Consider the following 16156-nt stretch of genomic DNA (forward strand, 5'->3'; position numbering starts at 1 on the left):
GTCACACGTCAGCTTTTAAAAGTCAGCAGTAAAACCTACACCCAGAGAAGGCAGAGTATTTGGTGCATGAGTTTCCCGGGTAGAAACCAAGCCAAGTCCCAGACACCATTATCAAGGGCCAGGGAAGAACTGATCCTGCCCGTGCTTTTGGAAAGCCTACCTGCTTCCAGGATTCCCTCGAGTCCTGAGAGGATTTTTGATTTTCAAAGAGAAAACTGGTAAGACAGTTTCATACTGTAGGGAATGAATAAATTCAGTTTCTGGCTAAGCAAAAGAAGTCTATTCCAATAAGGTTCAAAGTACGTGTATCTCAACTTATTAGAAGACTGAGGAACTGAAAGTTCAATGTTGAGTCTGCACTGCCTTTGGAGGAGGAGGGGTCTGCATCTTCTCTTCCTGCCCCTTCACTCCCCCTCCCCACTTCTCCTCAGACGACAGCACCAGGGCTGGCTCCCCTCCCGCCCCTGCAGACCCCAGCCCCCCAGCCCTGCCCAGACTCTCCCACAGTCCCTCCTGAGACGCTCTGCATTGGTACCTTTACCAGGCCAGCTGCTGGAGGCTGCCGGTGACCTCACAGCACATCTCAGTTATTTTACAGCCCTAACGCTGGACACCTGTCTGCATCCCACGTCCGCGTCCTATGGCGACAGACAACCTTCCAACACCTACCTCAGCCGTGCCGTGGAATTCCAGCATGACCCAAATCGGGCTCCAAGTACTGAGCATTCTTAATTGCCCCTCAAAGCTTCAACATTGGAGAAAAAGAACTCAAAGTTTATAAATCATCTTTTTAACACGTTGTGTGGTTTTTTTTTTTTTTTTTAAATATTTTTGCCTTGTTTTGTGTCCTCAATTGGTTTTTCACTTCAGTTACTTTTTTTTTTAATTAATTAATTAATTTATTTATTTATTTTTGGCTGTGTTGGGTCTTCGTTTCTGTGCGAGGGCTTTCTCTAGTTGTGGCAAGTGGGGGCCACTCTTCATCGCGCTGCGCAGGCCTCTCACCATCGCGGCCTCTCCCGCTGCGGAGCACAGGCTCCAGACGCGCAGGCTCAGCAACTGTGGCTCACGGGCCCAGCCGCTCCGCGGCACGTGGGATCTTCCCAGGCCAGGGCCCGAACCCGCGTCTCCTGCATTAGCAGGCAGGTTCTCAACCACTGCGCCACCAGGGAAGCCCACGTTGTGTGTTTTTTAAGGAACGAAAACACTCGAGCTTCCAAAATGACCCACAGAACCTCTTACCCACGAGTCACGGCTCACGGCCATCCAGGCCCCCAGGTTCCGGCCAATCCTGACCCTTTACACCTGGACAGCATCCAGGGAGGACTGACTGCACACAGCACCGCTGCTCTGATGAACTTGAAGCCCTCCTGCTCTGGAAGCTGGAGGGTCGGTGTCTGTTTATTTTACTCATGTTGAGAATTATGAACATTCACTAGACAAAATGAGAGAAAAACGTGTATATTCCTCAGAATTTGAAAAAAATCTCCCAACTGTCATTCACATGTCACATTTCAAGCCTGCCTCTGTGGCATGTGTGTTATTTTTTCATGGAAGCCAGAGAACTATTTTCTTTCTGCTTCCCCACCATGCAGCGGCATCTCTAAGGACTCCATGTTAAATAGTAACGAAGAGACCCAATTTAAATGCAGGCACCTTTCTCCCTGTATCAGTTTGTTTATTAAAAAGTCACTATTCCTGGCAGATTCCAGGCACAACAAAAGTCCAGCAAGTCCAGGAAAGAAAGATAACTTCTCCTTCGTGCTGCCCCAAAGGCCAACTTGTCCTCCTCTGTCACCCCGATCACCATCCTGAGACCAGGTCCGAGTCCTCCGAGCCCCTCGCCCATCACGGAGCAGGGGTTTGAGAGATGTGAGGGCAGAGGGTCCCACGTGGGCCGTGCCATAGCCAGATGGTGGAGCCCCTCCCGGGGATCCCACTGAAAGAAAGCGGAGATAAAACCACCTCATCCAGGTCTCCCTGCTGGTCTGATCCTATGCCTGTTTCCTGCCTGCGTTTCCTGCCGGACGGGAAGCTTCCAGAGAGCACGGACTCCGGGGTTTGCTCATTCCACACCCTCACCCTGCAGCATCTACGGCAGCGCTGCAGGGAGCAGGCAATGCTAGAATACTTGTCGCGTGAATAAATGCTGGAGAACACGCAGCACGATGGAGAAGGCTCCCACCTCCAATGCCCACTGCCCGCTGATATAGAAACCGCTGTCCCCCCAACCCGGCCAGGGGCGTGCGCACACGTGCACGTGTGTGTGTGAGGAAAGCGCCCCCATTGCCAGCGACTCCTGCTCGTCACATCCACGGGGGCTCCGTGTCCTTCAGAGCTGCATCTCTTCTTCCCAAAGGCCCTCTAACAAGCTGCGGCCTCCAAGTCCGATGGTCCTTCTCGCCCTTGAACTGTAACACCTTACAGCTTTTGGACATCTAAATTTTTCTTCCAATTTAACTGTTTGCTAGAATATAAACACTTAGATGGTAGAAAGGAGGTTTCTTCCCCTTTGTAGCACGTGGCACTAAATGGTGGTTAAGGAACGTTTCCTGCACAAGTTCCATGGTGGAGATTCAATCTTTGCAAGTTCTTAGAGGACATTTAGACGGGGCTCAGGTGGCCGACACCAGGAAGGGTGAGTGCTTCTCCAGGCAGCGGTGCGGGAGCCCATCTTGGAACCCCGAAACTGCCCGGGTCTCCCCAGGGACACCTGCTGGTGCTGGTGTGCAGTGTGGACACACTGCAGACGGCGGGCGGTACGTGGCGACTGGGACCAGGAAACGTAGGGAAGTTATCTGGTTCCCAGTTAGAGGGAAACGGGGAGCCTGTGCACCAGTCCCACGACTGCAGAAGGAAACCACGCTGACTGCACAGCTGTGAACAAGCCTCCGAGACCGTGGACGGGCCAGTGCACGCGAGCCTGGACTGACCCCTGGGCTGTAAACGCAAAGACCGCCAACACCTTCTTATTTCCCAAGAGCAGAAAAATGCCGTCTCTGGTCCTCATACTTTCCACTTCCTGCGGACATCTGGCAGTGATCTCGGTAATAATTTGTAATAATTCCCTGGCCCACAAGATGCTTAAACTCTACCCCCCAGGGAGCCTCCTGTCAATGTTTTCTAGCTAATATTATGCTATTGATCTAATGGAAGCACAAAAATGAGTAAATGATAAACTCAAGAAAGTATGAAACATAAGAAAACAAAACTCTGTACCTGTCTTATTTCCATGTTTCGACTACTCCTTTTAAAGAGGCCAATGATGTGCAATGAATTCTTACGTCCTTTTAACAAAATATACTGCCTTTTTTACACTCCTATGTAAACATTTAAAGTCAAAAAATTAATAAATTTTGGAGAGGCAAAAAAGGACAACACATATATTACTAACAATGACATTTATAATAAATGATAAAAATAGCTAGTTGGCCTTTACTGATCCTGGCTTTGTGATGAGCGCTGTGCAAAATACTTTATAAACTATGCTGGTTTCAACCTTCACAATAACTGCGTTCAGAGCGTCTTATTATTGTTACCATTTTATAGATGAGGAAACTAGGGCTCATGCAGATCAGTCGATTTACCCAAGGTCACAGGGCCTGGAAAGGCACACGAACACTCACACCCACACACAGGCACACACGTGCACACACAGGCACACACGTGCAAGCACACACAAACACACATGTGCACGCACACCCACACAGGCACGCACACCCACACACAGGCACACACGTGCACGCACACCCACACACAGACACACACGTGTACGCACACCCCAAACAGAAAGAGCTCAGAGTCTGGTTCCACAACCGCAGTCTGAACTGTGACATCAGGCCACCTCGTCAAAACTGCCGGCGCCTCTTCTGTGCAGTAAAACCACACAGACCCTGCCTTTAGGACTATGCAGAGTTCATTCCTTCCATACCTGATGCTTTCTTTTAAACACATGTTTGTTTTGATATTTAATACAATTAAGTCTGCTGGAATGGTTCCACGACTCTAGTAACATGACCATTTTTTGCACTTCGAGTTTTCATCACTTAGATCTTTCTTCTGAGACAGAAACACTGCATCTCAAGGAGACACCGGAAACACAAACTCTAACCCGAACACCCAACACCAGTCTGGCGGCCGGGCTGAGTGCAGTGAAGGAACAAATCTCCATTCTAGGACATCACTCAGCCAGGACGGTATTTTACCCCCTTAGACATGACTGGGTATAAGATGAGGAGGAAGCTGAAAGCATCCTGCATCCTTGACAATCCCACTGGTACCTGCTCCACCAGGAAGCCCTGGGGAGCGCCGGTCCTGAGTCTGGGGAAGGAGCCGTGGTCTCGGGGTAAGAACAGAGCGGGGGCCGCGAGGAGAAGGGGGCTGCTGGCTGTCAGAAGAGGAGGGAAGCAGACTGACAGACAGGGCAAGGCATGGGGTTAAGGGTCAAGGGTCAAAAGTCACATGGCATGCCCAGGACCACCTGCCAGGCAGAGGCAGGAATGGAAATGCAAATGGAACTAGGTCAGTTTTTGAGAGTTTGACCTCAAAAGTAATTAGAAAGTCGGTCGAATTCATAAAAAGCAGGGTTCCCCGCACACCCCCAAGCCTGGGGTCAGTATCTAAGGAGCAACGGGACATGTTCCTAGAGACAGCAGCCCGCCCGCTCCCTGAGCCCGGGGTAGTTTGATCCAGTAGAACGATGTCACTGAGGCCCTCTCCTCTCAGCAGCAGGAAACTCTGTCACTTCAGCTCATTTGCTTTGCTGTGATGACAGGGCTGCTGGTGAAATGAGGACAGAGACGTGCGATCCCTCAGCAGCTGGTGGAGATGGAGGGTCTGAGAGAGGCGACAGCCAACCCTGGAGATGCTCTCAGGAACGCAGGGCGCCCACAGGAGGCCCCTTGTCTATAGCGATGCCATTCTCCCACCTTAAAACGCCCTCCTATTTATTGTCATTTCAAACTTTGAGAGCCTATTAAATTGCTATACACAAAGGAAAGGAAAATCAATTTAACGTTCCAAGGGGAAGACTTGTGATGACACCGACCCCACTCGGATAAGAAGAAATGATCTGAACACCCGAGAGCTGAGGCTCTGCGGCATCTCTCAGTCGCTGGGGCTCTAACCCCCTCACAGTCACGACGAATAATCCTCGGAGGTAAGATAACAGGTGCTACACTGAGAAACTGCCATTTGATGCACCGGGAAAGAGAGAGAGAAACGACGTTTTCTGAGGCAGCGAATCCGGCGGAGACAAGGAGCATCTCCCAGGATAGGTCTCGAGACCGCACGTGTGGAACGGGGGGCCGGGGAACAAGCGTGAGACCCAGCGAAGAGGAGCAGGAGCCCTGCCATCTGCACCAGAGACGGCGACTCAGAGCCGCTCTGCGCCGGCGGCACCAGGAGGGGGCCTGGCCGTGCGGGTCACCCAGCTCGAGTCCCGAGCAGCACAGGCCTGGGAAGGTCACAGAACGGTCCTCGGGGGTCAAGTGGGCAGCGCTTCCCACGAGCCGCGGAGGGAGGGGCCCTGAGGCTTCCACGTGTCAGCAGCGGCCCCCCCGGCAGCCCCCGGCCCCAGAGGGCCGGCCAGCGAGCTAGACGGTCACCGCTCCCGCCGGGGACCGTCCAGACCCGCCGTGCCTCCCGGCCGTGGTGAGAAGCCACTGTCCCAGGGCAGCACGTCTGCACGGGGGCGACGCACGCGGCCCGTGGTTTGGAGACGATCACAGAGAAGGCAGGCTGGCCTCCAGGGTTAAAGCCGGTGATCAAGGACCAAGAACGCACGGTGAAGTGAAAGGCTCACTTCTCACCGCCGGCGTCCTCTGTCCACACCCGCAGCGGGACGGCCACCCCGCAGGCTCTCCTCCCCAGGCTGCCCTCCGCAGCGGCCGCGGCCCGGGGACACCCCAGCCACGGTCCCGTCACGACCCTGTCGCAAGGCCGGGCCTCCCCGCGACTCTGCAGACACGGCCGACCAGGCGGCTCCTGCCCCGGAGAAGCTGGCCCACCTCCTGCCCCCAGGCCGTCCACACCCCGTGTGCAGGGCGCGGCCAGAGCCGGACGTTTGGGGAACATTCCTAGAGGGACATCATTCCCTCTCAATAAGCACACACACCCTAACCTTCTCTCCCCACGACGGAAATTTCAGAAAAAATTGAAGACGCAGTGAGTTGAGAAAGACAGCAGCCTTGTTACTGAAAGTGGGGTCCGGCTGCTGGCTGCTCAAAAGCCAATAAGGAGGCCAGGAAAGTGGAAAGGAAAGTTTGCTTTAGTTTGGATGCTGGCAACCTGGCGGCAGGGTGGACTCCTGTCCAGGGGCCGACTTCCCCCCATTCCCCACTGACAGTCAGCGGGCAAGAGCTTTCATAGACGGAGGGAGGGGGCTTCATGCAGGAACAGCACGGTCCGCTCTGACCGTCATCTTCAAACTGGTGCTGCCGTGCCCTGACCAGCATCATCTTGATTGTCTTAAGTACAGTTAGTCTTCGGTTCCAGGGTCGGTTTGTTCCCATTTCCTTGAGGCCAAGTCTGCGAATTGTGGCAGCTTATGTCACGGCTACAGCCTGGTCATCGTGTAGTTCACTTCTTCCACCAGACACTGGCGGGGGTTTCAGTGTCTACAAGACGGCTCCCAGGATACGGCTCAGAATATGATCTATAGCCCCTGAGGAGGAACTAAAGGTCCTTGACTCTGCTTACTGACTAGACTCTTATTATTTTGTCCTGTTTGTTTTCCTTTACTTCTGCATTTTCTCACTTATCTGATTAAACGTATTCTTTGACTAAAGTTTTTCTACAGACAAAAGGCAGGCGGAGGACATGGAGGCGGGGGAAGGACCCTAGGGTCCTGCTGCGTTCCAGCCTGACACCGACAGCTCCCAGACCGGCTGTGGGATTCTTCTGCTGAACATAAACAGTTCCGAGCCCCCCCACAGCAGGCGAGGGCTCTCCCTGAACTCCAGGAACAAGACAGAAAAGGGCTCGAAATCCTGCCCGAGCAGACGGAAACACAAAGGATGTCCGGCCACCAAGACCCTCCCACTTCCCACCCTGACGACGGTGCTCCCCCAGGCCCGGCCCTGCTCCCAGACACCCCAACCTGCATCCTCCTGGATAAAGTCAAACTCAATGATGACCCCAGGGGCCCACTCTCCGAGCCCCCAGTGCAGAGCAGAGCCGGAGCTCCTGACCCTGCTATGACCCCCCCCAGCACGAACCCCACCCTACAGAAGCCCCTCCTCTTGTGGAGACGCCCACGGCCCTGGGATTCTGTCTCCCCTGCTCTGCTCGACCCCCGGCATCAAGAGAGCTGCACTTTGAGGACTTCCCAACTACAGGAGAGGGGGTTTTGGCACAAGTACCTAAACATGAAACCATCCTTTGCAAAACAGATCAGAGTATTTAGCAGGATAATTTTGACTTGTAGCATCACTTCTGAAAATGTGCTTATCTGCAATATGTCTCCAGCATGGCTGCTGTAAAGCCCATCTGGTCCCTTCCATGCTCTTTACTCTGAAATAAGGGGACCTCCTACAAAGCAAAACGGGGTATTACTGTCAGTGAAAAGACGTCATGCCACTGTTATTTTCACAAATACGAAAGATATGGGACAAATAGAACTAAAGATTTAGTTTCCTTCCGTCCCTTTGGAAAAAGGAACGAGATAAGTGACTCCTTACACTTTTTCAGGCCAACATAAAACAAGAGCCCTGGGAAGGGCTCATCTGAGCAGAACCACAAAAAGCAGCGCCTCGTGTGAAGAATTCACCAGCACGGTGAGTGTGCCGACTCGGCAGTGATCCCTCAGATCGGAGTTTCCTTCTTCCTGTTCAGGCATGTTCCTCAGCCCACAAACAGTTAACAAGGACTGTAGCCCCACACCTGTCAGCTCACTTCTAAAGGGGTTTAAAAGCTCCCTTAAACCTGTTATTTTACGCTTTCTCCATAAACCATCTTAGGAAGCAGTGGAGAATTCACATCATCTCCTGCCCGCTTGGCTATCAGGAAGGGGCTCCCTGAGGGCAGGTCACGCGGCCCCAAGAGGCCCAGAGGCAATGCGGGATTAGAGATGGTTCCCTCCAAACCCTGTTCTTTCCTCCACACCATCTGCCCCCCCTCCTCTCGCCCAAGTCCAGAGCCCCAGGCTTTAGATCGTCTGGTCTGAGGCTGCCTCGTAAAAGCTCCCTCGTGGCTGGACTGACCGTCTGGCAAGCACACATTTCTCTTGTTCTTAAAGAGGGTCCCTCCCCCCCCAGCTTCCTAAAATACACACACTAAGGTGGGCACCTTGCTCAGCCCGGGTCTGGGACCCTAACCGGACTCGCCATGGGGACGTGAAAGCACAGCCAACCGCAGACCAAGGCTCAGTGCGTCTTCGAAGGACAGATTCCTAAGATGGGTCTGAGCACGCCCTGCACTTAGGCTCAGATCACAGCCTCCGGGGCACAGGCAGCTGCACCCAGTTACTCTGTCAGACACAAAGCTAGGTGTTGCCAGGCAGGATTCTGCAAAAGTAATTAAGATCAGAAATCACCTGGCTTTAAATCAGGAAGATTATCCAGGTGGCCCGACGTGGTCTCACGCCCTTCACATCTGGGTCTGAAGGTCAAAGACAGGAAGTCAGATTCCAGGCACAAGAGGTCATCTGTTGCTGCCTTATAGGTGAGGGGACATGCGACCTGGAACTTGGGTGACAGCCAGCACGGAGATGGGGAACCTAGCCTTACAGACCCGAGGGCCTGAATTCTGCCAACAGCCAGTGAGAACCCTGGGGAGGGGCCCGGCTTCAGGCGAGAGCGCAGCCCGGTCATACCCCAGCATCGGCTTGGAGACCCCGGCACACGCACACCAGCTGACCCGTGGAGACTGTGAGGTGATACACTCGCGCTTTTGAGGCTAAATTTGCACTAACCGGTTATGTAGCAACAGAAAACGGATAGGGTCCTGCTCAGAAAACTCTTGCCCTCTTCCCAACCAGCAGTCGCCCCAGGAAGCATGCTTCCCTCCTCACAGTGTCAGAGAAATGTGCTAATAACTACCTAATAGCCAAAAGCATGAGATTCTGCTGAGGAATCTGTGATGTCTTGTGCTACTTCCCAGTGTCTGCAGACGTGGTCTATCTTTCTACGTGAGGGCTCGAGGAGCAGCCCTGCTTTGTAAGGAGTCAGCTGTTACCCCCACTGGGCATCGTGCTGTTTCTACGCCTGTTTTCGTTTCATGTCAAGATGCTCTCCCCCAAATTCTTATGGAACCATCTTTTCCTGTCCTGGGCAGTCAATGATTCGACCTTCATTGCTAGTGATGTATAATTGATGTAAAAGCTTAGTTCCCACTGTGCCCAGGAACCGCTGACACTAATGTCCACCTGACAGTGAACAGGTGTGAGAGGTCCCCGGCAGAGGACAAGCCTGCAGCCCCGGAGGCGACGGGACGTGGGAACCATCGTCCTCACTACAACTGAGTTTTATCATTTCAATACGTATCTCAAATATTAGGTTTAAATTACGCGTCTACTCTTTAGAGGATCTTTTGAAACATTTTCGGAAAACTAAGGAACCTCAACCACCATTGGCCGAATGACTGTACTTTCAAAAACAGGAAAACAGAGCAGCTGGTGACAAATGTTGGTCCCACAGCTGGACGGCGACAGGAAGCCAGGACACCGGCCGCTGACGTGCTCGTCCCACTTGCCCTTTATCCGCTCAGAGGGTCGCCTAAGAGTCCTCCCCAGGTGACAGTTCAGGGCTCTGGCGTTTAGATTCTGAGAAGTGTGTGACTTCGAGTTGGCGATGTCTGAACCTGCTCCTCGCACGTCCCAGAGCGAGGGTCCCTCGGGAGAGAGCAGAGCTGCAGGGCTAGCTCGGGCTGTCTGAGGCCGAGCGCTCAGGCCTCCTCTCCCTTTCCTCCTCTTCACCGTGGGACCAGAGGGCTACAGGGCAGGCGAGGAAACCGCATCCCCGCTGAACGTGCACTTTAACACTGACGTGAGCCAGACACACTCGATGAAATGCAGAACTGTAGTCATTCATTTTACTTTTTGCACCTTCCTGCCCATGTTAAAATCCTGAAAGAGTCAGCAAAGCTAATAAGGTATGTTTGTTTCCATAAAACGACATAGAAACCTTTGGTTTGCTGTTAGGATTTGACAGCACTTCCCAGGGCAAAGGGGGGGGGGCGTGTGACCACCCAGGGGTGCCTTCTTCAGACACTTTGTGTTCACACGAACACGGCCTCCACGGGCACACGTGTCTCATCGAGAAAGTACTCAATTTCAACACAACGAGCACTCTTCCTTTGTTCACACAGTTCTCTCCCCACCTTCTTAAGAGTGAAAGGAAACTCACCACCTACTTATTGCTCAGCCTTTCCACAGTGACCTGACAGCACAGCTGGCCACAGATGACACGCTGTATTAACTTAGAGGGAAAAATGCGACCTTATTCCACAAAACAGTGATGGACACACAACCTTTACAGATGAAACTCTGAAATTACTTCATTAACCAGGCTCGAAAACTAGCGAGCATTTACTGAACACTGGTGCTAATCTAACCTTCTCATTTTATTAATGAAGAAAATGAGGCCCATGGGGTTTAAATGAATTTTCTGTAATTGTATGCAACGTGGATAAGAGTACAGTCTTATTTCCAATCTAATTCTGTCAACAGTTAAAACTGAAAATACGATTTCTTCTTCTAATGACTATGTCTCAGAAGAAGGAACAGTCACCACTAGACAGAACCACTCCTGATGACAAATCAGCTCCTGCTCTGATTAGTGTTTTCTTATGATGCTTGACTTTTATTATGATTATGATTACTTTTGCAAATGCTAAATCCACCTGGAGACAAGGACCTGCACTTCGGGGTTTATTGGCGTTTCCCACTCCAGACAACGGTCACACACCTTACTTTTTCTGCTCCAGCTCTGCACCGTGAGACCCGAGCCATGGACAGAGGGAGTGACACGGCGTCCAGCCAGCGCTTCTCATATTTTGGTTCATGAGCGACGGGCGAAGAAGGCGAGGACGGAGCCTGTGCAAAACAGACGAGAATCAACGGTCACAGAATCAGGTGAAGGCACCAAATACAAGGGGACTCCCCGACAGGCCCAAACATCACGTCCCCCAAACCCAAATGAAACACGTTTCAACTGCTGCAAAAGCACATGTGATCATTTTCTCAAAGCTCTAGAAAGAAATAAGTGCTCTTCTATTTCGACGTAAACGATTTTCTTCCTCTGTTTTTTAAACAACGTACTGCACCAAAGACAGAAAAGTCCCAGGGAAGGGGACGGGGAGAGAGCCTAAAACTGGAAGGAACCTGCGGGACACGACGAAGGCTCTTGAGTCCAGGAAGGCTGTCAACGACCACCTCCGCCTGAAGGTCAAATCAGAGCGAGTTTAATACATAACAATATTGACGACATGCTAACGGGTGCCTAGGCCACAAGACCCTGCCTGTTCACCAATGGCCAAGTCCCCGCCGTCTGTCCAAGGTGAGCAGAGCGGGAGCCAGCGGGGAGGGGGGGCCCGGTCCCTCCTCGGCGGGGCCTGCAGGGAAGAGGAAGACGCTCCAACGCCTGAATGAAGCCACGCAAACAGCCACGTGGCAGACGGGACACCGCACGTGCCGATAGTCACAGGGTCGGACGCGGCCCGTCTCGCCCCCCGCGGAGAAGACAGCGCCGGGCCGCGCGGCCGCACCTCACGGGACGCCGGGCTCCCGCACCCGGAAGCATCCTCGCGGCAGCCGTGGCTTCCGGCCACAGGGGCAGGCTCTCCCAGCACCTTCTAGCTCAGGACGGGCGGCCAGGGCAAGGTGCGAATCCCCGGGGCGCAGGCAAACAGCCGCGCTAAGTAGGAGGGCAAAGCCGGATGTGCCTGGGAGGCCGCCTCTGTGCTGTCCTGACGGGGTCGTCGGGACTGGGGGGGTCTCGCTGAGCAAGGCAGGGCCTGCAGGGCGGCGATGGCGAGCGCTGGAAACGGGCTCTTACTGGGACGGCCAAGGCTGCGTGGGACGCGCGGTGCTGGAGCGCTGCGGACCCACCTCCACTCTCAGACTCCAACGAGACCCGAAACCGCCCTTCCGGTGAGGATTCCTTCCAGGCCAAACTCCCAGCAAGTCTAGTGCCTGGCCGTCTCAGGCCGAACAGCGGCCACCCCCAGATAAAGCGTATCGGGGCCTAATCCCGGGACCCGGCACCTTATTTGGACAAAGGGTCCCCGCGTGCGTGATTAAATTAAGGGTATGTACCTGGACTATTTGGGCGCCCTAAATGCTGTGGCATCTATCCCTACCAGAGGGATACAGGGGAACCCAGATAGGAGGGAGAAGGGCCTTGTAAAGACAGAGGCGGAGACGGAAGCCACATGGCCGAACGACCAGGATGCCGGGGTTGTGGGGGGGGAGCTACCAAGAGCGGGAGGGGGCAGGAAGGACCCTCCTCTGGAGCCTTTGGAAGGAGCAGCCCTGCCAATGCCTGGATGCCAAGCAACCAGAGGCTGGGTTTGGGGTGTCCTCGTAACATTCTTTATTTAAATTTATTAACTCCACAGCCAATCGCTCAAAAGCAAAGGTACTGTAACATCAGAAGATTAAACTAGATTTTGTTAATGTTCATTTATTGTCGTCTTTTTGCATTATGTTCTAGTGTTCGGTAGAATATCTGCTTTTGGTGTACACATGACACAGCATCGGAAGGCCTACAGATTTATTACTTTACTATGGATTTCATACTGGCTTTATTGCGATACCCGTTTGCCTACATGCACTGCTGCCGCCTGTGTAAGAATGCGCTATAATTTATTATACGTTCTGGCATGTCTTCAGTTATCAGTTTCCACTGAGTTTTATCACTGTTATTTGCATTCACAACACTCCATTTAAGGTATCAGAGTTCATCAGGAGTAATGATTTTGTGCATTTTCTTTGAATGAGGTTTGCTGCTCTCACTGATTCAAACTTGTAAGCGACAACAGGCATTGATAGTCAGAGTTATGAGAATAATCCTGCAAAATCACCACTTAAAATGTCAATGGATTCTGTATATAATGAGCAATATTTAAATGAGCACAAGAATATGGTTATTAAGTAAAATCATTTTAAATTTACTTTTCAAAATGTAGGATAAAAAGCGATTCCCCACTAAGAAAAACAATTTTTTCCTTTATAAAATCAGGTTGCATTTCATAACCTATTGGGCACATTTTAGCAACAGACTATAACTTTTTTTTTTTTTTTAATTTTATTTATTTATTTATGGCTGTGTTGGGTCTTCGTTTCTGTGCGAGGGCTTTCTCTAGTCGCGGCAAGTGGGGGCCACTCTTCATCGCGGTGCGCGGGCCTCTCACTATCGCGGCCTCTCTTGTTGCAGAGCACAGGCTCCAGACGCGCAGGCTCAGTAATTGTGGCTCACGGGCCTAGTTGCTCCGCGGCATGTGGGATCTTCCCAGACCAGGGCTCGAACCCGTGTCCCCTGCATTGGCAGGCAGATTCTCAACCACTGCGCCACCAGGGAAGCCCAGACTATAACTTTTTAAAGGAAGCTTTTTGTTCCCTCTGCTTTGGAAAGCTTCTACCTCAGGGGCCACTGACAAGCCCAGAGTTTCATGTCAGATTTGACCAGTGTTTCCTCTGGAAGAATACTTTGTATAATCCTGAGAACCATGAGGCTGAAGGAGGACACCAGGTCTCCGTAGATCAGTGGGGTTTTCTGTGATGCTCACATGGCCTCCTTCATGGTGGGTTCAGGGGATGCCTGGGAAAGGAGGAGGAACCTGGCTGGGGTCCCCTCCAAGCTCGCTCCATCCCTGGACTCCTGCCATGGACTGCAGGACACAAGCTGCCTGCCCTCTGTAGCTGCGAGCCCTGCAGTCTGGGGGAAAACAGACTGGGGGCCCCAGCACTGCGGGAGCCCAGAGCTCCCGCTCCTGATGGGACACCAGTAAAGTTGTGCCCGGACAGACCTTCCAGAACCTGTGGTCAAGGCTGGGGCCGCTCAAGGGCTGGGCAGGCTTCCCCTCTGTGTGCAAGTCCCCGTCTGAGGGGAGCTCATCACCCGCAGGAAGCAGAACATCATGATTCTAATTTCAGCCCGAAATGGTACATCAGCTTTAGAGCTTGCAGAAATCACGAGGCGTGTTCCCCCCAGCTGAACCGAAACGCCGTGGGTTGTACCCGTCAGCTCTCCTGATCGTGCGGCAGAGCCCAGGGAACTCAGGTCTTACGACACCATCTACTGCTACCCACCACCCAAGACATCGATTTTAGAGGAGGAGGGACAAGACGTGTTTCCTTCCATTTGATATATGATGCAGTCAAAGGTGTCAGAGTAGTGAGGGAAAGAAGGCCGTCCTGGTTCTAAAACATTTATATGTGACCCATCAACTCACAGAACCGTTTACTCTAGGCCACCTTAGTTTCTTTGAGCTGGAGATTCTGAGTTGAGATGGCTCAGTGGAGGTTCTACCTCGTGGGGCAGCATCTCACCTGTTTTTTGGGATCCCTAGCGTGACGGGACGCTCCCCGTGGAACTCACTGCCTGCAGAGGGCTACGCACCACAGAGGATTCTGAAGGAGTGCGTGTCCGCCAAGGGCACTGCATCGCAGCCACGATCGTGCTTTCCCTGAGGTCACGGATACGAGCGGCAAACTAGTGAGGGCGGACCTCCTTGTTCTCGAATGCCCTACTTGTGCACCCTCCACTCCTCACCTGTCATTTCTTGGGTGCTGGGATACATCTTTAAGTCATCTTTGTCATGAAAAATGTTCAATTTTCAATACTTGATGTTTAACTAGGAGATTTGAAGCCAACTTTTTAGGTATTGCCACCTTATTTCTACTCTGAATGGTTGAGGACTTTCCACTTTATTCTTCTATTTTTAACTGAACTATACTGAGGCGTCAATTACATATAATGACACGTACTGATTTAGGTGCACAGTTTGATGAGTTTTGACAAATGTATCCACCTCACGCAACCAAGCCCTAAATTATAATACAGAATAATTCCACTCCAGCCACCAAGAAAAGTTCCCTGCGCCTGTGTATAGGCGTCTCCCCTCCTGCACAAGGCAGCCACTGATCTGAATTCTGTCACTGTAGATTACTTTGAGTCTTCTAGGACTTCAATGCCTAGAATCATACAAGACATACTTGTGTGTGAGGCTTCCTTCTCTCGGCAGGAGGTCTGTGAGAGGATCCTCGTTACTGCGTATTTCAGCAGATTATTCATTTGCATCACTGAGTAGTAGTCTACTGTCTGCATGTGCCAGCATGTCTTTATCCATTCACCTGTTGAAGGAGATCTGAATCATTTCCAGTTTAAGAACAATATAAATAAAAGTGCTGTGTTGTCAGTTAAATTTGGGTGCCAAGCTTGCATTCCTCGGATAAACCTCATTTGCACATGACACATTATTCTTCCTTTGATTTGTTCATATATTTGAAGATTTTTGCATCTACATTTATGAGGGTCATTGGTCTGTAATATTCTTTACATGTAACGCCTTTGAAAGATTCTCGTAAAATTATTCTGGCATCAAATCTTCTATTTTCTGAAAGTGTCTGTGAAATTGACATTTATTTCTTTGATTATTTCACCAATTACAGAATACTTGAGTTTTCTATAAGCCTTTGTTGCCCTGAACAGTCTTTCATAGCCTTGCATGTGATCCATCTTGATGAATGTTCCATGTTCACTTGAAAGGAACGTTGATTCTACAGACTTTGGACACAGTATGCTGTGAGCCAGTTAGTTGACTCATAAGGTTGGTTACATCCTCTATCTCCTTACTGATGTTTTGTCTCCTTGTCCTATCAACTTCTGAGCAAAGAGTATTAAAATCTCCAACTATGACTGTGAGTTTGTCTGTTTCTGCCATTTCTGCCAGGTTTGGTTCTTATAATTGGAAGCTCTGTTACTAAGTGCAAACTACATCCAGGATTATTACATTTTCCTGATGAATTGGTCTTTTAATCATAATGCAACATTCCTCTTTGTTTCTTGTACACTCATTACCTTAAAGACTACTTTGTCAGATATTAATATAGCCACAAGTATTCGGTTTCTGTTTATAAAATAAATGTTCTCTACTCTTTTAATCACCACCTATTCGCATCTTTATGTTTAAATTATAATTTCAGTAGAAAGCATAG

At 51.2% G+C, this 16156-nt stretch overlaps 1 protein-coding gene across 3 annotated transcripts in view; it reads right to left on the reverse strand.

The window, feature by feature from the left end:
* SNTG2 (syntrophin gamma 2) overlaps positions 1-16156 on the reverse strand; it is a 205310-nt gene that overhangs the window by 56537 nt on the left and 132617 nt on the right. For all 3 annotated transcript variants that reach the window (XM_057557764.1, XM_057557763.1, XM_057557762.1), the window contains exon 9: positions 10905-11032. In XM_057557764.1, the coding sequence (XP_057413747.1) occupies positions 10905-11032 (128 nt within the window). The remainder of the gene's footprint in view (positions 1-10904; positions 11033-16156) is intronic.

The sequence above is a fragment of the Balaenoptera acutorostrata genome, chromosome 12 (assembly GCF_949987535.1).
Source record: "Balaenoptera acutorostrata chromosome 12, mBalAcu1.1, whole genome shotgun sequence".
NCBI classification, from domain to species: domain Eukaryota; kingdom Metazoa; phylum Chordata; class Mammalia; order Artiodactyla; family Balaenopteridae; genus Balaenoptera; species Balaenoptera acutorostrata.